The sequence below is a fragment of the Scleropages formosus genome, chromosome 4 (assembly GCF_900964775.1).
Source record: "Scleropages formosus chromosome 4, fSclFor1.1, whole genome shotgun sequence".
Taxonomy (NCBI): domain Eukaryota; kingdom Metazoa; phylum Chordata; class Actinopteri; order Osteoglossiformes; family Osteoglossidae; genus Scleropages; species Scleropages formosus.
The window spans coordinates 30,799,003-30,821,245 of NC_041809.1; the positions used below are offsets into that span (position 1 = coordinate 30,799,003).

General features: G+C 43.2%; 2 protein-coding genes across 8 annotated transcripts in view; one reads left to right on the forward strand and one right to left on the reverse strand.

Moving 5' to 3' along the window:
• Window positions 1-6,601, forward strand: part of LOC108934431 (serine/threonine-protein kinase PAK 3) — a 43,895-nt gene extending 37,294 nt beyond the window's left edge. For 5 of the 7 annotated variants that reach the window (XM_029251265.1, XM_029251267.1, XM_029251269.1 and 2 more), the window contains 4 exons: window positions 643-742; window positions 903-1,099; window positions 1,427-1,564; window positions 2,340-2,429. In XM_029251265.1, the coding sequence (XP_029107098.1) occupies window positions 643-742; window positions 903-1,099; window positions 1,427-1,564; window positions 2,340-2,429 (525 nt within the window). Of the gene's footprint in view, window positions 1-642; window positions 743-902; window positions 1,100-1,426; window positions 1,565-1,650; window positions 1,866-2,339 lie in introns of those variants that run through there. The other 2 variants (XM_029251264.1, XM_029251268.1) reach the window with 2 other exon arrangements.
• A 395-nt stretch (window positions 6,602-6,996) lies between these two features.
• On the reverse strand, window positions 6,997-17,463 carry LOC108934214 (calpain-5-like). Its single transcript, XM_018751774.2, has 13 exons — window positions 17,334-17,463; window positions 15,965-16,167; window positions 15,069-15,200; window positions 14,680-14,888; window positions 14,150-14,342; window positions 13,528-13,718; window positions 13,307-13,384; window positions 12,787-12,982; window positions 11,677-11,799; window positions 11,009-11,211; window positions 9,575-9,696; window positions 8,933-9,069; window positions 6,997-8,094 (listed from the first exon to the last, which is right to left on the reverse strand). The coding sequence occupies exons 2-13, from the start codon at window positions 16,124-16,126 to the stop codon at window positions 7,912-7,914; spliced, it is 1,929 nt and encodes a 642-aa protein (XP_018607290.1). The 5' UTR covers window positions 16,127-16,167; window positions 17,334-17,463; the 3' UTR covers window positions 6,997-7,911.
• Window positions 17,464-22,243: the final 4,780 nt, after the last annotated feature.

The following is a 22,243-nucleotide window of genomic DNA, read 5'->3' on the forward strand; positions in this document are numbered from 1 at the left end:
ACTATATGCCAGTTTTTAGAAAAGTATTCCACATTCTTGAAATTAGCCAATTTTGGCAAATTTTGGCACTGGGTTCCAAGCACCGAATATTCCAGTACCTTTTTGGATCTGACGCTTTCTAGAATCTTCCAATGGCTTTAAAGTACCAAACTAAAACTGACACTCTAGAAGAACTAGTGGTATTTTTGTAATCGGTAAACTTTAACAAATCATGATCAATGCAAAAATCAACATGACTAAGAATTTCGAAAAATTTTCTTGCGTTGTGTAATTTGTTGTAGATCAATTCTCGGTAGGCGCAAACCTTCCAAATTTTATTACTATTAATAACTATCATTCTGTTCTTTTTTGTTTTACTTAAATCGACAAACAGTTTAAGCCACTTGTTCAAGTGGACGTTTTACTGGAGCCATTCACAGTAAAGTACCTTGCTGAAGGGTACTAAATGCAGGCCCTTGGTGGGAGTGAATCGGCAATGTACTTACTGTCCCATATTTACCTGTAGCATTCTCCATCTGACCACTTGATACCTCTCATGTACGATGAGCTTTGGACTGGTTGCACAGGCTAGCTCCCATTTGATGCTGTTATCTTAATGAACCTGAGGGATGGTTTTACCATTGTGTGCTGATGTTCCCGCAGTGCTTGCAGGCGCTGGACTTCCTGCACTCCAACCAGGTCATTCACAGAGACATCAAGAGCGATAACATCCTGCTGGGTATGGATGGCTCTGTGAAACTAAGTAAGTAGCCATCACAAAAAGTGAAGCATCTACGTACTGTGAACTTGCAGATCTTCTGTATCTGTGGCTGCACGTCAGCTGCGAGATATGCATTCAGATTTTTTCAGATGCTGTTGATCCGCTTTGGTTTGATTCAACGAGACTTTTTCTCCTCCCGCAGCCGATTTTGGCTTTTGCGCCCAGATCACTCCAGAGCAAAACAAGCGCAGCACCATGGTGGGCACGCCTTACTGGATGGCCCCTGAGGTTGTAACCCGGAAGGCATATGGCCCCAAGGTGGATATCTGGTCCCTGGGCATCATGGCCATTGAAATGGTGGAAGGGGAGCCACCATACCTGAATGAGAACCCACTCAGGGTAAGGATACTCCCCTGTGATATCCCATGGTTCTAGGATGTCTACCAAACTTGTTCAAACTGCTTATGTTCAAAAGAACATCAAGGGCTCCTCTTCTGGAATGTGAACCTAGAAGCTTCTCAACAAAAGATTTTTGAACACTGCAGTTCTTCTCCTGGTCAGATATTCACATATTAGCCATATAAATTGTACAAGTGAGGTATCTGTAGAGAAAATGCAACATAACGGGTTGTTTAAGAAAAAGCCCAAAATTTGGACTAACAGAACCAGAGCAGTGATTGTGCTGAAGAGGTTTTCGATCCCATTAACAAAGCCTGGTGTTTACAGGCCTTGTACCTGATTGCTACCAATGGAACACCAGAGCTGCAGAACCCAGAGAGGCTATCCTCCGTGTTCCGTGACTTCCTCAATCGATGCCTAGAGATGGACGTGGACAGGAGAGGCTCGGCCAAGGACCTCCTGCAGGTGCGTCCTACGTCTTTCGCTCCCCCGACATTCCCTCTCAATAATTACTCCTACTCATTTAAGTTCATGTTAAGTTCTTCATGTAGGTGATGGAGAGACAAGTGGCTTCGGCAAATGAATGACCTGACCTCGTTGGCACAAGCAAACCAATATGTGCTAGGATCAATAGTTATCGGAACCCTTTACCATTTCATCCCCTTATGGTTTCTCTCAACCCCAACTCAGGACTTGTGGAAATTTGCTTATAAAAATGACATTTATGTTCATGAGATGTGACTCTGTGCTAGAGTATAAATGAAATACTGAGGAAAATGTAATGCTGGCTTTAGGTGTGCATGTTTAAAGCTATTGCAAAATACAGAGTAAATGTAAGAAAAATGATTTTTTGTGCATTTTTAAATTTTTTTTTCTTTTCCTCTTTACCCATTTGTTCAGCTGGTTATATCCGTGAAACAATTTAACTTCCTTTTCCACTTAATATAACAACGGAGCCTCTCTTGGCTGATAACATGAAGGCTATAAATTTGACCGCTATGTGTTTGGCGGATAAAGTCTCATTGGAGCATCCATTTAAATCAAAGAGGCAGAAAAGTTGCCTTTGTCTGTTTGGATATTCGGAGCTGAAACAGTGTTGGTGGGAAAAGCTTTGTTACGTTGAGCATTGTATACGTCAGAGAGATGAATGTGGTATTTTACAAAGTTGAGGGAAACCAAAGATGTGGGATTCCTCAGGAGGGTGCAGTTAATTGCTGTTGATTTAACATTTCTTTGGCAGCACTCATTCCTGAAGCTGGCCAAGCCTCTCTCCAGCCTGACGCCCCTGATTGTAGCAGCGAAGGACGCTATAAAGAACAGCAGCCGCTAGTCCTGTCCGCCTACCGAGAGCTTTTCCAATTCTCCTTGTTTGTGGGGGCTGGAGTTGTGGAACTCCTACGGAGCAGAACACGGACAAAACCCACCCCCTACAGGAGTGGGACCTTTGTGCTTTGGCCCTTTAAGGCTTGGAAATGAAAAGCCTGGCTCTCATCCGTGCTCCCAAGCGCTCTTTCGATGTTTGAACTTTCGAATCTGTCGGAAGCCCTCGCGTCTGCTGAGGGGGTCCGGATTTGCAGATGTCATTCTGGGAAAACTTAAGCTCCTTCTCTGGATTCAGCAAGGGATCTGAGTCAAGAAACTGAAAAGAAAAGCCAAGGGGGAAAGAAAGGAAGAAAAAAAAAAAAAAACATTTCCGGAAAACATAGCAAAGATCCCTTGATTTGTATCCTCTCAAGCTATGGTCGGCGGTTTCCTTGTATGCTGGGTTTCCCCAGCCCTGTCGAGTGGACCATCAAGTGGCTTCACTCAGGAGAAATGTGTACCATGAACACTCCCAGAATCCCCCACACAGCTGCATGAACACATCCCTTGTGGCAGGATGTAACACGTCCATTCATACAGTATCCTCTGCCCTGATTGTATAAAATTGTGTGTGTGTGTGTGTGTGTGTGTGTGTGTGTGTGTGTGTGTGTGGGAGTCCACTTGCGTGTGCGAGAAAGTAGCTTCCTTCTTTTGGAAAATCAATTTTTACATTATCGAGCGGCATCATTCAACCAGGGCATCGTAGCGTCATCAACACATTCTGTGCACATTGCTTGTTGTCCAGTAGTATGTTATTTCAAATAAATTTGCCAGGGACTGTGAAACTAGTTCATATCTATGTATACAGTCACAAATAAGAGCAAAAAAAAAAATATATATTTAACTAAGAATAATTTCGATGATCTCAACAAAACAAAAACCTCTGAAATTTCTCTGTCGATGAAGAAACGCAGCAAGGGTTGGATTCACGAGAGGGCAAAAAATTTGCGAAGATGTTACGAGTCCAGCGGATCTCGTATGCCATCATATTTGCAAATTGTGTCTGCGGACAAATAAGTAAAAGGCTTGACCTCTGAACTCTCTTGTCCTCCCTATAATTTAAGTGGAATAACATACAGACCTTATCTTGTCATCTACGTATGTCGTAGTCTTGTTCACAAGAGCCAGCCAGACTGCATGCACCCTATGCCTGCATGCAGACATATATTTATGTACTTTTGCATTCATACCTTAAAGATTTTATTCACACCCATTTGTGCGCAAAACAAAGTGGACGTCGTTTCTTACTGAGTCGTGACAGCCATAGATGAAGCAGATTGACTGGAACCTTCTGAAATGCAGCACACGAAAATACAGCGAGAAGCCTATTCCCATGCCAGTTTGTATTTTAAATCTGTGCTTCGTGTTCGAGGAGGAACCTTAACCTCGCCGAATATGCAGTTTTAAGACTTTGACTGACACACATTTTGACAGCATGTGGAACTGGTGCAGAAATAGGAAAGGTTGCATTCCAATAAAGTGGCTGCATTATCAAAGCCTTTTTACTATGCATTTATGAATAATTACCGTGCAGCGTTATTGTGAGACACAGCTGGCCCTTACCCACTGTTATTGCAATACAACCAACATGGTGCTTGCAGTTTTCTTTCATGCTGACTTAGCGCACGCACTGGAATTTTAATAGTATGAATTAGTTATCGGCGCAGAAACTGGGTTTTTTTTTTCTTTTTCTTTTTTAAATCGAGTAATTAGAATTGACTGGTGTAAAGGGATATCTCAAAATTAAGTGGGAAAAAATGGAAATAACATTGGCATGAGCTTGTGCGAACTGCTGAAAAGGGAACGTCGTTTCTTTTTTTAAGTCGTAGTGGAAATCGCACGGGTCTGCATCGAACGTCTCGTGCGACGCTTCCAACAAACCGCGTGTTCTCGTGCCTCCTTAAATACGGTGATGATTTACCAACGTTAATTTGCACAAGAAAGCTGCTTGGAGAAAAATGCGTTTTCTACATCATCTCTTTAAGACGTTAGGTCTATACAAATGAAACATTTTCTCTGCATGAAAAGCCAGCCACCACCCCGTTGTGAATCAACCCCTAGTCTCTATTAATGATTCCATGTACAGTATGACAAGCCATTTGTACAAATTAGTGGAGCCCCATAATGGGTTATGGATGCACACCTGGGTGTGTGTCAGTCTGTTCATCAAACGTGTAAATACTTTCTAACAAGGGGTGCTATTTTTAAGCCTTTCTCTGAGCTTAAGTAACCATTCTATGTGCTGGGGTCTTCTTGTTACTCAAAACAATGTTCGGAAAAGTAAAAAAAAATTGTGTGTGGGTGTATGTGTGCATTTGTTGGGGGTCGGGTCGGGGAGGGCAATCGCACACTGTTTTTTGTGTTCTAAGGGTGATTTTGTGTGCCATTTTATTATGATACCTTAATTCTGAAACATCGGTGATGACCTCTAAATACACAAAACAAAAAGTAAAGTACCCTGTTGTCTGCGACTGCATATCGTATTAGTCCCGTTACGCTCGCCAGCCGCAGACCCAAGTGAAACATCAACGGAACGTCGATATCGATCAGAGTTCGAGGATTAGAGGAAACCGTCCCAGGAAGTTTCAGTAGCACAGGCAGATCAGAGCTGTGTGCTGCAGAGCTGAAAGGTTCATATGTAAAGCGTTGGATGACTTGAGTACAATCCATCGCTCACACTAATAGGGTTCAGTCCTTCTGGAATTGGATCCTTTTCCACGTAGTGCTGCCGTGAACCGAAAGAGGCTTTGCGAGCGCGGTCCATAATAAGAAATTATCCAAGGCTACAAAGATCACGTGGACATTGAAGGAAACATGACAGTTCCATCTAGAAGACAGAAGTCTGTATGGAAGCTGCCAACGGTTTTGGAAAATTCGGAGAAAACGGCTGGAACAAGGGTTTGCTTCAAGTCTGAAGAGACGGAGCGCTTCGCTAGCATCACTCTCTCACACACACACACTCACTGTACTCCTTTTTTCAATCTCTCCCACAATTACTGAAATAATGCGAGAAGATCCACAAAATGGTCCAGTCCCTAGTGTTCCCGTATGCCAATGACATTCGATGCTCCTTGCCGTGCTCTGCTGCCGAGCTTGCAATACACACAGTAAAATGAACGGCGTTGATGGAACGAAGTACAATTTTCAATAAGCGTAAGATTTAAGCGAACTGCGCCATTTTACTGTACGCTCCTGACAGATGGCCGCACAGATCTGTTAGGATGGAACTACCTCGATCTGCCCTGGATGCCACTGCTCCCACTCAGCAACACTGTGAGCTGTTAGGGGCCTCGGGGGGGGGGAGGGGGAGGCGGAGGTGGCTTCGGCGTGGATCTCCTCTCTCCCGTCGATCCGAAACCCAAGGCTGGGGTTATGCGCAGCCGCCCGGTTACCAGTTTCCAAGGTGGAACACAGTAGTTTCCCATCAGTTGCTTCATGAGGTTCCAACTGCCGTGCGTACGACAACGCAGCCGCTGATCTTCACAAGAACAAGCCCCTTGCGAACTGGACATTCAAGCTCAGGAATCTAAATCCACTCTGCTCTGTGGCGTACTCCGAAATTATTCGGTCCATCCTCAAAATTGAACGCACGAACGCAAACGCCTATGAAACACGGCATCGTCACGCCTCTACGGAAGGCGTCCGAATACGACGACGCAGATCGTCACGGCTTTTCGTTTATCGTGGTACCTGCACCCTGCAAGACATTGTTTAGCAGTTGGTTTGCTTTTTTGTTCGTCCTGCTTCGATCCTTTCAAAAGCCTTTAAGGGTCTTAAAAGAAAAGGCACTAAAATACCTCCCGGACAGTGGACATCAAACTCTGGCTTCAGCTTTTTTTGTCCGTTGCTTCTATACATTCCTATTATTTTTCCGAATGTGTAAATCTGTACATGTGGTGAATACTATAAATGTGTATCAAGAGACAGAGAGTAAAGGAATAATATTTCTTTATAGATGATTACCTTTGTTAACCACCGAGCTCATCGTTCTGCCTCGCCGTAGTCTTTCTGTAATCTTTTCGGATGAAATGAGGAAGCGTGAGCGCGAGGGAGGGCAGTGTGGGGAAAAATGATCGTTTTCAATAAGGTATTTTTAAATGTGTTTGAAGCAATAGACTTTTTGAACTCTGAATTTGTGCATGGCTGTGTCTTGAGTGTAAAACAAACAAACAAAAAAAAAAAAAATCTTACAGTTTAGGAACTGGATGAAATAAAATGAATAAAACATTTCTGAACAACAAACCTTTTGAAATGAGGAATTTATAAGTTATGTTCTGCTACATTGAGCGTCTTCCTTGCGGTAGTTGTCGGCATACGCGTTAACTTTATAAGGTTTAATTTGTCTTTTTGAAACACTTATTCCAGAAAAAGGAAACGCATTTATCCTGTTATTCAAGGTTCATGAGTGTCCTTTTATTTTTTAATTTCTACAGATGAAGGAACTTGAATAAATACTACTTCAGATGTTTAAGAGAGTTTACATTAACTTATTTATTAAAAAAAAAGAAAAACACATTTCATTCCCAAAAACTGTGAAAGAAACTTCTGCCCTATAAGCAAGTACAACTGAACAATGACAAAGTATACTGGTGTAGCTTCTTGTCCTTCTTATTACCCGAAACATTACAGTACATAGTCTCCCTAACTGGAACATTTCCTTTACAGTATTTTGCTCGGGATTTTTCACACCTATTTCCCTCTGGACACATCACAGTGACCATTACTGAGTCTGTCATCTCTGCCAGAGTTTTCTTAACATTATTTTAGTGGTTTTCACCCATAATTACAGGTTTCAATTGTATCAAAAAAAAGTTAAGTGCTTCGCAAAAAAGTTAAAATTGAAAAAAAATCTGTCAATTCCTGCGACTGAAACTACAGATGTCTTCCCACGTTACTGCCTTACCTGTGATCCAGGTTGTAACTGATATTGGAAGTCAGTGCTCTTACTTGAACTGCTATTCTATTTTTAATGATATTTAAGTGGATATGTGTGTCTTCTTGTTGGTCTGGGTACACATTTATAATTTTCCTCATTTCAACTGATGGAAGAGGATTTCTGCTTGAAAGAGGTATGTAGTATTCAGATAAACACACGTTACAACATAAATTGTTGACCATATATATAATTGGTGGCTTCTGACTTACACTCTGTAAACCTGTCGTCTGATTTCAGGGTAAAGTTACAGCTCACAGGCTTGTCTAGGAAGATGTAAAACTGGATCTGGGGTGAGATGGCAGTTTGGTAGACAGGTATCAAGGTGAAGTTTCAGGTAATATGTCAGCAAGCTGGATGGAAAGGGTGAAGGGCCACACAAACCAGTTGGATGGGTGTTTATGCCACTTAGATTCACAGTCAATGAAAATGTGTGGGAGATGGTGAGGGCAACAGTTAAAAATGTCAGTTAACTGGTTCAGGAGCTAAGGGCTGCTGTCATTCTGCTGGTTTACATTCACATGCTGGTCAGCTGTGCAGAGGTGATCACTCTCAAGGTAATGGTCCCAGGCGTCTCATCCCCAGCATCCTGACCCCTGTTCTGCAACCGTATGTTCCGCCGTTCTGCGGAGTCCTGCACCGAAGCCGTCAGAACTACCTGGCCCATGAACTCATCTTGCAAGGCGTTACTGTTCCACACCTGGAGGAGCACAGTGCACTTCAGCAACACATCCACTTCCAAAGCGCACCGAAGGGCTGTGATCATGACCATCCTTGAATAGTCAGCCTGTAATACTCTATAGTTTGTGCTGTTTAAGGAGCAGCATGACCTATGGCAAAGGTATCAAACCACAGTTTTTAAAATGAGCTCATTCCCTTCCATTAAGCACTTGTCCCTCTCAGTGTCATGACACCCAGAACCTATCCAAGAATCAATGAGTTTAGAGGCTTAGAGGGTTACACCTTGGATGGGATGCCGGTCCATTGCAGCCACACATGCACACATCACGGCAATTAAGAGTCACCAATTAACTTGCAACAGGTCTGATCGCGGGAGGAAAGCCATACAGACGAGGGGAGGATATGCAAACTGTACACAGAGTAAGCTGGACTCAAAGGTATACCTGACCAACCCATCCTACTGTGCCACTACAGCTAATTCAGTTTTACTTCCTTGCTTCCCCCCTGCCCATGTACTTCTACCATTGTATTAGAAGGCTAAATGCATTACATAAGGATATAGCTGAGTCCACAGTACTGTGAAGTCTATGCCAATTTCTGGATACATTAACATTTATTACTTTAGCTGATGCTTTTCTCCAAAGCAGCTAACAATGTTAATCTACCTAATCCAAGTATTTACCTATTCATCTAGGTGGGTAACTTCAGTGACGTAATTAAGGGTAAGTACCTTGCTCTTACCTGCCCCCACATGTGTAAAAGATGTCCAAGGGTCAGGTCGACCCAATTTGAACTCAAAAGTTTCCAATGCATTACCATGTTAATGAAGTCCTCTGAAATGTTATGAGGTATCTCACCTCAACAATAATTGGTTTTCTGGGTTTCTTCCTGTAGAAGATAGCTCTCATGTCGAAGATTGGATCTAAAGTGTCTTTCTGGACTGCACTCTGAACCGATTTTCCCTCACAGTGGATGACTACATAGGGATCAGCTCCTGTAGTGCCAGAGAGTCAGAGAAATGAAAACAGTCCTTTAGGGATTGAGAAAGCAAAATACTATGACCTTCTTCATGGGGTTATATGCTAGAATTCCATGCAACATGACATTTTTATCACACCTTGTGTGGAGTCTTGGATAACACACACACACACATTTTCTGAACCGCTTGTCCCATATGGAGTCGCGGGGAACCGGAGCCTAACCCGGCAACACAGGGCGTAGGGCCGGAGGGGGAGGGGACACACACCCAGGACGGGACGCCAGTCCGCCGCAAGCGGGACTCGAACCCCAGACCCACCGGAGAGCAGGACCCGGTCCAACCCACTGCGCCACCGCACCCCCTCAAATGGTACCACTTGTACATAAAGTACAGTCTAATGCACATTTTCTTGTCTCATGTCACCAGGACACTTTCTTTAGTTTTATTATTTGCCTGAGCTGAAGGCCTGAAAAATTCATCCTTCTACTGGGAAGCCCACACCCCACCTGGCTAGACTCACCCCCACTGCTATCCTGATTTTCAAGCCCTTCTGCTCCATGGATATGGATCTGCGTGACAACCCTAGGGTACCCCAGATATGCACTCCAGCAGTTCACTCTGGGCTTGTCCTCAGTCAGCACCCTGCAGCATGTAAGACAGTCAAGAATAGAAGGAAAAGAAGTGTACAACTCTAAGGTTAACCATAGCTGCTGATTCTGTATAATGTACAGTGCATTGCTAGTCTTTCAATCCATACTACTGCACAGCCTGCAGCAGTATGGATTGAAAGATGAGCAATGCACTGTGCAGTTTGAGTTATCTTGCTGTAACTTTTGTTGAAACTTCATTGGATGAAAGAACCCACCCTCCCCCTGAGGTACTGATCATCCTACAACACCTACATTGTTATGAGCCTAGAGAAAGAGGATTGTTCATGTCGTAGGATTGTACGTGAACAAGGATTGTATGGTATCCTACTATGTACTAACTCTTAGGTACATGTAGACTTTAACCAATACCTAAGTCTCAATGTCAACTTAAAAAACCAAACTAACCATGTCACACCAGCATTTCTCAGTGAGGGTTGTGTTACCAGAAAGAGTGTTGGATCCACTGACTTCTTAAATGGCAAAGTCACAAAAGGGCAGCACCAGCAAAAAGGTGCTAACATTCTTATGCAAACCACACACTATTCACAAATTCAAATCTATATCATAACACAGTAAACAGATGCTGTATAACTACTAACTTTCCACATCAATACCACATCACTCTTCTTACCTAGTGCTCAGGGCAGCCTTGACACAATCCCCACCCCTTCTTAAACCATACCATATTTAAAACAAGACTACATATCCTGGCCTTAGAAAACACAGAATAACATAAAATACACAGTAAAAAATACAGACCATGTAGGAATTCATTTGACACATCTAATGTATGTAAAAACAGATACATAACTCTACATTTCACTCTCCTAATTGCACTCAACAGTTTCCAACATATCTGAACACCCCTTCTATGATGGTATGTTCCCCAAGGAGGGCGGGCACTTCCCACGATGCCCTATAAAGCCAGTCCAAACATAATTTTTCTGTTTGGCAGTGTGAAAACAAAATCTAGTAGCCCCAAAGGGTAGTTTTGCATAACAGCAGAAACAACAAAACAAAGGTAAGTGTTGTAATTTAACAGTTGTAACAGTAATTTAACTTTTATCTGGCACAGTAATGGAATAATTTAATCTATTAACAGTAGAGTTGGAACATGCCCTAAACACTGTTTGAGCGTACCCACAAACTCAATGTTGTGATCTTGTTGCTAATCATGTGATGAAAATGGTTGTTTCTAGAAGTATCTAAGGGGTTATACTGGAGCTTAGTCTGTCACAATCACTTGTTGCTGGCAAAGTCATCTAAGCAAATTTCATACATGAGAGAATTTGTCACATAATTACCTCAAGCCAGAATCCACGTCGGTGTAGACGGAGATCATGAAGTCCCCCAACACCTCTGGTGTGAACGTGGAAGGTACGATGATATAACACCCTTTAGGAAGTATTTTATGCATGAACACAGAACGCGAATTTATATAGGTTGATGTGGCCACAACCTCCTGTGTCAGTATGTCATGCATACGATACTTCCTGTTTAGCTCTACCTGAAATTGAAACAAATCAAAGCTTAGTCTTTGACATTTAGTTGCTTTAATTACAAATGTGTACAATATGTTTAATAGTAGAACTGCACTGAAATTAGTGACTATCAACAAATAATTTAGCAGTGTGTATTTTTGTATTTACATTTTGAAAGAAATACAAAATTTATTCTGCTTTTCCTAAATGTTCTTATAATTTAAAAAAATCTGATACTCTAACAAAGTTCTATGAATTGTCCTCTGTTTGAAAAAACTGATGTTTAACCTCATCTTAAGGCAACACGGTAAAGAAATGAAGGAAACCGTATTTGTCTATGTGGCCACGCCGCTTTGCTGGAACATGGCTGAAAGGTTGCACCTCATCTCGGACGTCTGCGGCATGTAAACGGACCGCACGCCGTGGCACCGAAGACCTTGCGGTGGTAGAAAAGGCATTCATCTCAACATAAGCGTTCCGTGTGACTTTACCTTAAGAATTACAAAGCCAATTGTGAGATTCTCCCCCTGGCCAGGTGGTCTGTGAATTTTCATGTCTTGTTGCTGCAGGGAAACAAGGATCTCTTCCTCCTCTTTTGTCATGTTAAACAAGTACTGCAAAGGACAAGAAAAGAATGTCATTGAGGCACTAGTTTTGAGTCGCCCTTCATGTAATTGTTGGCAGATGCTTTCATTCAGCGTGTTGTATGTACAATAGCATCTAACGTGATGCCCTCCATTTACACGTTGGATATTGCTACCAAACTAAGTAGTTCAGACCTGGTACCTTGTAGAGAAACATGGCTTTGTGTACTTATTTGGCCAACGTTTTGAACCAGGTCTCCAACTACCACTACTCCTGCTGCCTTGGTGTTGCTCATACTTAATGAGCACTGGTGATTTAATCATTAATTCCTTTCCTCAGGAAAGGAAGAATAGGAGGTGATGTAAATGCATTTACTGGAATTTTTCTGCTGCCTTTACCTAATGTTGATTGTTACACGTGAAGCAGGATGAATGTGTGCTGTTCGAGAAACGGCATTTTTAGATTCCCTCAGGGTGGAAAGAAACGACAACGTGCTGTAGCCAAAACGTGCAGAGTTATTGTGAGCCGGTGGGAAGCTGCCCAACGGGACATGGCTGGAATTGAGTAGGAACCTCTTGCACTCTTTAGGGTGGTTTATAACTTTTGGGAAGTTTTAGTTACATATTCAGTTATGGGTTTAATGATTCATGATCGGTTTTGGTTGGTATCTTAAAATGAAGTCCATATATATAAATATGAAGCCCACATGTTTTACACCACCATTGTCCTGTCCCTCTTCCACACTTTGTCACCTGTCTCATAACCTACCACAGGATGGTTCATTTTAAAGAACTGTCTAAAATATAACGAAAAAACATCTGAATTCCCTTTACTAGTGATGAGACTGCCTTGGTTCAGGCTATCCAGGATGAGTATTTTAGTCTTTGAAATGGATGGCATATTGAAAGGCTTTCAACTACTGGCTTCGATGAACACACCGATCAGAGTGCCTGGCAGTTTCGATGCCTCTTTGACAGAAAAGGAGAGAACGAGTGGGGTGGTGGTGTGAGAAATACCTGTGGGTTCTGTAAGAATGTCTCCTTGTCATTCATGCAGCCCCCACAACGGTTCAGTATGGGCACAGGATGCTTGGTCCAGCTGCCGTAGTGCACAACTTTGTTCCATGTCTTTCCAGCTTCCGCCAATGAGGTGTTGATCACGTGGCACACGTCCGCACTCGTGAAGTACTTACACCAGTCATCGAAAGCCATCCTTCAAGAGGTTTGACACACCATTAGGTTTAGTACACCTTCAGAGCAGTCATACTCATGACTGTACGGATCACTCCGTATGAGTTGAAGTAAACAAAAAATTGGAAAGACAATGCATTTCTTTTGCTTTAACCAATGAAATTTCAGCCTACAGATTTTATCACGAGCTAATGCTGTAAGCATATAACCACAGTAGATCACTGTGCCACATGTGCTGTCCATTGCGCTTGCTATCTTTAGGTACCATAGAAGGGACATCACAAGGACCATCAGTTTTACTGAAACTGACTGTTGGGGGTGAGTGATGGTAAATGTATATACTCACCAGAACTCTCCATCATCCTCTACCGTGAGCCCTATGGATTCTCTCTCTGTACTCCCCACTCTCTGCCACTCCTCAGAGCTGAATGGGGTAAAGTGAGACAATGTGTCACAGGTGTTAGATATTACAAGGAAGTGGTTAAGGATGAGGAACTTCAAAGTTTCTGGTTCAGGTGCCACAAACAGGCCTGCCATTGTGAACAAGTGCAGTTTATCTATTCCTACCCGTCACTCCATGGCCCCTTCCACTCAATCTTCCCCCATGGGTTCCGCATGCGGATCATAGGAATCTTCTCCACCTTAAAGTGGGCCTGCATGGACTGTCCCAACCGTATCTTCCTGACAGCTGTCACTGAGTAGGCGTGGCCTTTGACCAAGCCGCAGTCCATACGTGCCTCCCTCTCAGTTTGGGATGCCTAGGCAAGAGAGTCAGTGTTTTCAAATTTCATGCTGATCTCCACGTTGGTGCTTCTATTGAACATGCCCACAGATGTGTCCTTGTGATAAATGAATTTGTCAGTGGGGCAGAAATAGTGAAGAAATGTGGAACTTTAGAGGCTCACATTCTTTGCAGAGAATATGTTGTATCCTTATGGTGCTCAACAAAAAAGCCCATTGCATCCATAGACCGCCCTTGGGATGATGGCCCATCAATCGTATTTGTCAAATTTGGACAAAGATTTAAATGGGTCATTCATTCTGGTTAAAAATATTTGGAACTGTGGCATTAATGGGATTTATGATGTATTTATGCATTTTTACATTTGCAAAAAATTATGTAAAAAACTGAAACTTAAATGTTTTTCAAGTTAACACCAGACTGGTAAAATGAGACCCCACAACCAACCTTGATGGAGCAGCTGATCATGCCATTCCTCTCATATACCTTGAGCAGCTTCTTAAAGAGCCCTGCTTGCGCAGATGGGTCGGAGGCATAGTGCCCTTTTTCCAAGTTTATGTGCTCTGCTATACCCCCGCTGAAGTCCACCAGTGCACACACTGCATCCCCTCCATCTAGGGACTCATAACATGTAGACAACCTAGGAGGCAGAGGGCAGGTGGCATAGTGGTTAAGGAGGACCAGGGACCAGACTGGGTACTGAAAAAGTGCTGACTGAAATCTAAGGAAGGAAAATGCTCTTCTGAAACTGTTAGCTGGTTAACCTGATTGTTTCAGTGCTCATTCACCTGTTGAAATCAGCAAAGTGAAAATGTTACCCTGGATAGTGAGAATTATGCTCCATCAGTTTTATACTGACTGCTTACCAAATGGAGCATGGGACAGGGAGTATTTCACATTTAGCCTTTTTATGATTAGGTGTATTTTGATCACTTTTGCCTTTCTCTCACTGCTCTCTGAAATCGTGCAACACTTACTTGGCGTAGGCCTTCTCTAGCAAGGCACTCCAGAACTCATTTTTTTCCTTCGAGTGGCAGTAGACAAGTTTCCCGCTGATGGTGGGCAGCCGGTCATCTATTACCACGTCGATCCATTCACCAAAGATCCAGAAGCAGAAGTGAAAAATGCCAGCATAGCTCTCTGGGTGTTTAGGGTCCCACTCCTGCTCCTTCCAGTTGGGGATTACCTGTCCGGTTAGAGCAGAGCAGAGGAATATATGTGCAACTGTTTCCATGACAAAAAGCAATCAGCTTCACAGCAAGCAAAGTTCAGGTGGAATCCTGATTTTGTGCAACTGCTATAAATGACTGAATGTGTCAAAACGGCTGTGGTTAAATGGCAAGTAGGTGACATGATCGGAACCCACCTTCTTCCATAAATCTGGTTGGAGTGCCAGACAGGAACATGCTGCCACAAACCAGCAGTTTCCCAGCATACCTTGGTTGATGTCATGAGAGCTGATTCCCTCGACAAAAAAGTGAGGGTCATCGCAGATTTCCTTTTAAAGGATTGGATAAAAACATCTGGTTATTCCTCTCCACAAGCCTCATGCAGAACTTCAACCAAACCTTGAAAATCCTAATGGATGCTTCCAAAATGTCAGTTAAAATAAGACAAGTGTGATGAACACAGGAGGACTGGAGAACAAACTCTGTAGATTCTTTATGAAGGTTTCATTGAAGACAGTGTGAAAATAGCAGGTTTGGGAAACAATCATTTCATACAAACAAGAAATGCACCACTGAGGAGCTCATGGAAGCATGTTGTATGTGCAAGTTTCACTCAACTGTTCATGAAAAAGGAAGATATCTGTTGCCGAATCTTACACGAAAATTCAAATTTTATCTAAAAACATTCTTTTGTACCTGACAAAGTCACTGAATTGAAGACACGGCAGGAACATGGACCCTCATGTCTTATTTTAGTGCTGGATCTTTATTCTCTCATGTGAATCAGGTTCTTTAAACAATCCTGTTAAATGGTTTAATTTTACGAAAATAAGGACTGGAGTGAAGTGTTTCTTTGCACAAATGTGACATCTACACAGAGGCATCATGGTTTCAGTTACTGCGGTATTTAACATCCATTTTTTGTTTGATCTTCATTGCTTTATCCACCCTATGTAACTTGTAGAAATAGTGTATGGGGAGCTGCCAGACAAACTGCAAATAATTCAGTTCAAGGCCACGTGTCAAATGATCCAATGACAGAAGTGCATGTCGGGGTAAAGTTAAAAGTTAACGTTCTGTTGCTCCAGCTTACCCCCGGCCGCTTCCACTCCACCCTTCCAGGAGGTGAGCGCTGATAGAACAGGGATTTGTCTACAGTGGGAAATTCTGGATCCTCAAATAGCTTATTGGCCTCCCAGCATGATTTCTTCAGAACTGAATACTTCTGGCCTTTGTAGGGGGTGACTGAAGACATTGTTCAGATGAGGCTCTCACACTCTGAAGAAATAGATAATCCTGGGAGACCAAAGGCAACGGTAGATATGCTTAGTCTATTGTACAAATGATTTCATTAACACTCCTAAGAACTGGAATCATAATTACTGTTGAGTCTGGGATTCGAGTCCCGCTTGGGGTGCCTTGCGATGGACTGGCGTCCCGTCCCGGGTGCGTCCCCTCCCCCTCCAGCCTTGCGCCCTCTGTTGCCGGGTTAGGCTCCGGCAAGCGGTTTGACTGTGTGTGTGTGTTCAATGTATTAATTTTTGGCTTGAGGTCAGCAGTGGCATTTTAGTTCATTTGTGTCTCCAGCGGTTTGCTCCTGCTCTGTATAATTTCTGATTTATGCAATTCTTCCAGTAGATCTCCTGTTGTATTGATTAATAAAGGTCTCACAGGCCTCATATTTACTTCAGTATGATCTGTCAGGCTGATAATCGCTAATACTGATCCAGAATTATAACTGCTTTGTAATTAAACTTTTGCACTCAGATGTTTTGTTTACTCTTCCACAAAGTATTTCTGAAACTGGAAATAGTTACACTCAAAGTAAAATCACCATTTCGTTCTTAGGTTTTTTTTCCAGGAATGAGATTTGTGAATAGTTCTTTTGAAAAGTATTGATCACGAGTATGATTGAAATTATTTTCCAGCTATTTAACCTAAAGAAGCCACACATCTATTTTACTTAAGTACTGCAGACATTACTGTGTGATAGTATGAGAAAAGCACTCCATGAAAATAAATTGAATTAAATTTAGTGAAAAAGCAGACCATAACACTTTTTTGGTTATGACAGGATCCCGCCTGAGTTTCAAACTAGTAGTCTGTGCGTAAAATTCATAACCAATATACTTCTGCCTCTTACAGTCTGAATTCAAAACTAAGCAGTAACTTGCCTAACCTGCCAAACTCGCCAGCAGCACAGGGCTACGGGACACACCCAGGATGGGACGCCGGTCCATTGCAAGGCACCTCAAGCGGGACTTGAACCCCAGACCTACCCGAGAGCAGGACCTGGTCAAACCCGCTGCGCCACCACACCCTCTTTAACAGAACATGGGGTGCTGAATACCAGGACCCTGGAAATGTGACATTTCAGAGAAATGCATGATTCATACATGGGTAATTACAGAATCATAGTATTCTATGGTATGTTTCTTGTAATATAGGTGAATTTTTCCTACCTTAGCATATAAAACTGTTGAGCCTGAGAGTCTGGAGGGTGGTCTGGTCACTGTGGGGAAGTCACACCTGGGCTGACGGTACGGCAGAGATGGGCTGACAGATTGGCGTCACCTTTAGTTGTGCCTTTTGTTTCCCATGCAAACACACACACACACACACACAGAGAGAGGAAAGCCTCCCAAACAGGTTCACCCAGTCCTTCAGTACGGCACAAAGGACACGTTATGTAAAGCCCTCATTTGCATGTCGGCCGTTCTTCTTCCCGCAGCTAGATGAACGCAAAGCCATCGCACTTAAAACTTTGCTCTGCGCAGCGGCGATTCCGCACGTAAAGGTCAAAGGATTGTTTCACACAGCATGGTGTGATTCAAGGGGATAAAAACCCTCAGTCGTCCCAACCCCTGAGGCAGAGTACACACACAGGTGTTCGCACATGCCCAGGTGTGTCACGTCGCTCCAAACACCCGCCCACGAACTTCACGTTGCGACAGCTACTGTGGACAAGGAGGGAAACGGTACGGTATGGGGTCACCGCGGCGACAGGGGCCTGTTAGCGATAAACGAGCAGTGGCGCCTCGGTGACATCATAAATAACAGGTAATGTACCGTGAGATACTACAATTAAGCATAACGCCATCTTCAGATTTATTCTGAGCGACACACAGTATAGCTGCTCCAGTTACAATTTACTTGCAGGTTTTCAGATGCATTTTTCTTGATTCTTCCTTCAGAAACTGCATTTGACTCAAAGCCAACAAACCACAAATTTTTTTTCCAGTATTTACTTTTATTCATTTAGCAGACACTTCTCTCCAAAGCAGCTCAACATCAATACTTAAGTGTTTTGCTCCTTTAGTCAGCTGTGTTATTTTACCAGAGCAATTCAGGGTAAGTACCTTCAGCAAATGTCCTGCAGCAGGAGGTGGGATTTGAACCCGGGCTCCTGAGGGGCAGGTTGGCAGCGCTAACCGGTATGCTCCCTGTCATCCTTCAGTTTAACTGCTGCTTTGACTTCACTAGTAAACATCACCGATGAGCGATAGAGCCATGTGCGCCCGTTGTGTCTCCTTATAGATTGTGACTGAGGGGTTTAGAACAAGTTACGAAGAGCCCTTCTGTCCCAGGTGGGTTCGTACATTGAGGGGCCTTTGCATTGAGCCCTTGAATCCACACGCACACAAATGCCTCTCAATTGTGCTCAGTGTGTCATTTAGTCATGTTGAAATGACTAATTTTATTTTTCATTTGTGCTTCACGTCTAACAGGCGTCCACTCACCACATGTATAAAATCTTATTTATATTTCTATGAAAATGTCAAAGGGGGATGCGGTGGTGCAGCGGGTTTGGCCGGGTCCTGCTCTTCGGTCGGTCTGGGGTTCGAGTTTCGCTTGGGGTGCCTTGCGATGGACTGGCATCCCGTCCCGGGTGTGTCCCCCTCCCCCTCCAGCCTTATGCTCCGCGATGCCAGGTTAGCTTCGGTTCGATGTGACCCTGCTCAGGACAAGTGGTTTCAGCCTGTGCGAGCGAGAAAATGTCAATTAGCGATACGTTACAACCATCGCGCGAGATGTTCAGGTCTTCAGTTTATTTTCCGAATGTGGAACACGCGCAGCCACCTTTGCGCGGCAGCCACCGGCCCTTCCCTCCGTTCGCTGGAACTCGCCGTAATTTCTCATACTTGCTACCAAGAGTGTCACAAAGCCGGACACCTTCTGTATTTATGTTCGCGCGAGGTTTGGAAAAAGCAGCAGCTTTTAAATATTCACTACTAGTTTGATTTATTGCTGTTGTAGATGTATTCCACCAGCCGAGTTTCATAAATTGATAGGATCTTTTTTCCCCGCAAAGCGGTGCGTCTCCAGGCACTTTTTAGGGCTCACATGGTCCCATAAAATATCCAGCTATATTAGTAAAGTGCACAAAACATGAACATTTTGAGCATTTTGGTTAATGTCTGCAGAACAATAAATTGTAGAACTTAGAAGAAAGGGAGAATAAATGACTGATTATCGTCTCCTGCACCATCCCACATACCTCACATACCTTCTGCTTTTATAGCAGTAAATGGACCATAATAATCAATATGCACGCGAATCGGTTAAATATGATGTAAGATGGAAATGAACGCAGAAATGATCGGAACGCTCAAGAAGGATTTACCGCGACTAGAGGCCTTGGCATGTCCGGTAATTTGAGGGGTTCTAGAATATGGGTGACAAACGGGCAACAAAAAAAGTGCTTCTGACTTTGCATCTCAATGACTGGCCAGGTGGATATATTTAACATGAAATAACATTGCTTACGTTTACTGTTACGTTATGGACTCTACAAGTGGTGTAAGAAAGAGTTTTCTTATGTTACGCTTATTATAGTTATTATGAATACTACTTTATTGCTAAAACTAATGCTAAATATTAGTAATGCTAATAGTAACTATAGTTTATATAAACTGCTTGTGCTACTTTGGTGGGAAAGCACTGTCCCTGACCGTGTGCCAGCCAACTAGCAAATACCATTAATAAATGTAAAACTTGGATTTTAAATCATTTCAATTCCCTGGCATGCTCTGGTGATGCAGTAAACTTATAAAAAAAAACATTTTCTGCAAGATTGAGGCAGGCAGTGTTCTAGTTACTTCTGCACACAACCACTAGATGGAAATCTGTCATCGTGCAGCACATGTCTTGGGGACCAGATCAGAGCAGCGCCTGATTTAAATATTGAACTTTCCTTTTTTGAGGAGAAGCCATGTAAGTGTGCTATGCTATGCTATGTAAAGAGACCGACTACCTGGGCCAAGTCATCACATGATGCTGATTATATCCAGACCCTTTTGAAAGCACCTGTTACTCCCCATATTCCTGTGTTCCCGTCATGGTTTAGATTAGAGAGCTTTCCAAAGGGACCCCCGTTACTGCTGATGTATGTTTGTTTCCTCTTTGTAGTCCAGGCTCGCTGTCCATCGGTCGTCTCCAAAGACAAGGAAACGGAACACAATGACCTTCTCGCCCCAAAAGACATCTGGATTCATCCCACATCACATTTCACCGAATGACTGCATGCTTTAGTGGTGCGGTAAACGGATGTTTGTTTACCAAATGCTGCGATTTCCTGAAAGGAGTCGCAATGGATCTTCAGCATATTTTCCGTAAATTAGGTTTTGCTTTTTAAGGCCATTTGCTGATTCCAAGCATCATTGTTGTGGTTTGTAACAAATACTGACAAACTGGCAACAACACATTCTCAGAAGAATTCTAAAATACATCTTCCAGAAATCTTTCAGAGTTTATGTATGATATACTGGGCCAGTAGTGGTCAGAATGCGTGAAATAATTTAAAAGATAAAAATTGTTACACAATTTCTAATTTGAAGCCATTTAGAGCTGCGCACAGCGGTAAGTGCTGCGACCGCCACTAGAGGGCGACCTACCACAGCGCCACTTGCGAAAGGCGACTTCGGCCGAACGGGACACTTTTTTTCTGCCCGAAGCTGAAACGTGTGTTGAAGCGGTGAGGTGTGTACAGGCGGCCCCCGATTTACGACGGTTCGACTTACGACGTTTTCGACTTTCGACCCATCGTAAATTTGGGACCACCTGTAATACAGAACTACGTAATCTGCCCATCCAGGGTCCGACAATAGTGTTTTTATTTAGTTGTGAGTGTGTTACCTCAGGTAAACTTGTGATCCTAAGTCCTCAGGTCAAAGCACTCTTGATCTCACAATATATAACAAAAATGCCCGAATTCATGAATGAATCATACACTCATGATTAACTTTTATTAAGCTATCTTTTAAATTAGTTTTAAAGATTTTGCTGGTCATAGTAATTAATGATACAATGACCTTTTATTGGTAATTAATACTGTATGTGTAATGCACAGGAGGCGCAGTGGGTTGGACCACAGTCCTGCTCTCCGGTGGGTCTGGGGTTCGAGTCCCGCTTGGGGTGCCTTGCGACGGACTGGCGTCCCGTCCTGGGTGTGTCCCCTCCCCCTCCGGCCTTATGCCCTGTGTTACCGGGTAGGCTCCGGTTCCCCATGACCCTCTATGGGACAAGCGGTTCTGAAAGTGTGTGTGTGTCTCTTCTAAGATGAAGTAGGGGTATTAAACGAAACACTTCGTAAACTGGAATTCTCAAAACGCGAATGTGCTCCATCCAGCACATGAGGATAATGGTGGGGCAGTTGGTGGCATAGTGGAGAGTGGTTAGGGCTGTTGCCTTAAGGTGTGAAGGTTGCAGGTTTGAACCCCCCTACTGCTGTAGTACCCCTGAACAATGTACTTACCTAAATTGTCAAAGTAAAAAGTTATCGAGCTCTACAAAAGGGTAATAATTACAGGTTACACAACACTGTAAGCTGCCTTGAAATGTCAGATAAATGCAAATGCAATGTTTGCATTACCAGAATTAGTTTGTTATCCAGTGGTGAACCACATAATGATAATGGAAAACTCCTTTGTTGTAACAGGTCATTTTGCCCCATAACATCCCACATTTGCATTTTTTGGCTCCAGAGATGTATCTGGGCTATATTGCTTCAGAGCACGATAAAGGAGCAGATTTACTGAAGACTTGTGGTGGTGCAAACAGCGTTGGGAGGTACTGGTTTGTGTGGAATTAACTACAAAAGTGCTGTAGACAAACTGTATCTTGAAGCTTTGGACCTGCCAAAAAAGCAAATGGCTAACAAAACTGCACAGAACATGGCTCCAATGAGGTCACCCAACATCTACGTTGTACCCAGAGATGGCAGTAACCTCAGATCACTTTCTCCCAGCCCGACCCCCCTGCTGGGCTGACGCACCCAATGTACCCAGAGTAAGACCATATGTCGGTTCCTCAGAACTCTAGGAGAGTAGAGCCAACAACAGAGACTCCAAATCTCTTACTTCTGCACTTCCAC

What these genes read in the sequence shown, in the direction of transcription:
- LOC108934214 (XM_018751774.2), bottom strand. Translation starts at nt 16,126, where the DNA reads ATGTCTTCAGTCACCCCCTACAAAGGCCAGAAGTATTCAGTTCTGAAG. An exon ending in TGGAGTGGAAGCGGCCGGGG is followed by an intron (nt 15,201 to 15,964) that starts GTAAGCTGGAGC and finishes ATCCTTTAAAAG; the next exon opens with GAAATCTGCGATGACCCTCA. An exon ending in AACCAGATTTATGGAAGAAG is followed by an intron (nt 14,889 to 15,068) that starts GTGGGTTCCGAT and finishes CTAACCGGACAG; the next exon opens with GTAATCCCCAACTGGAAGGA.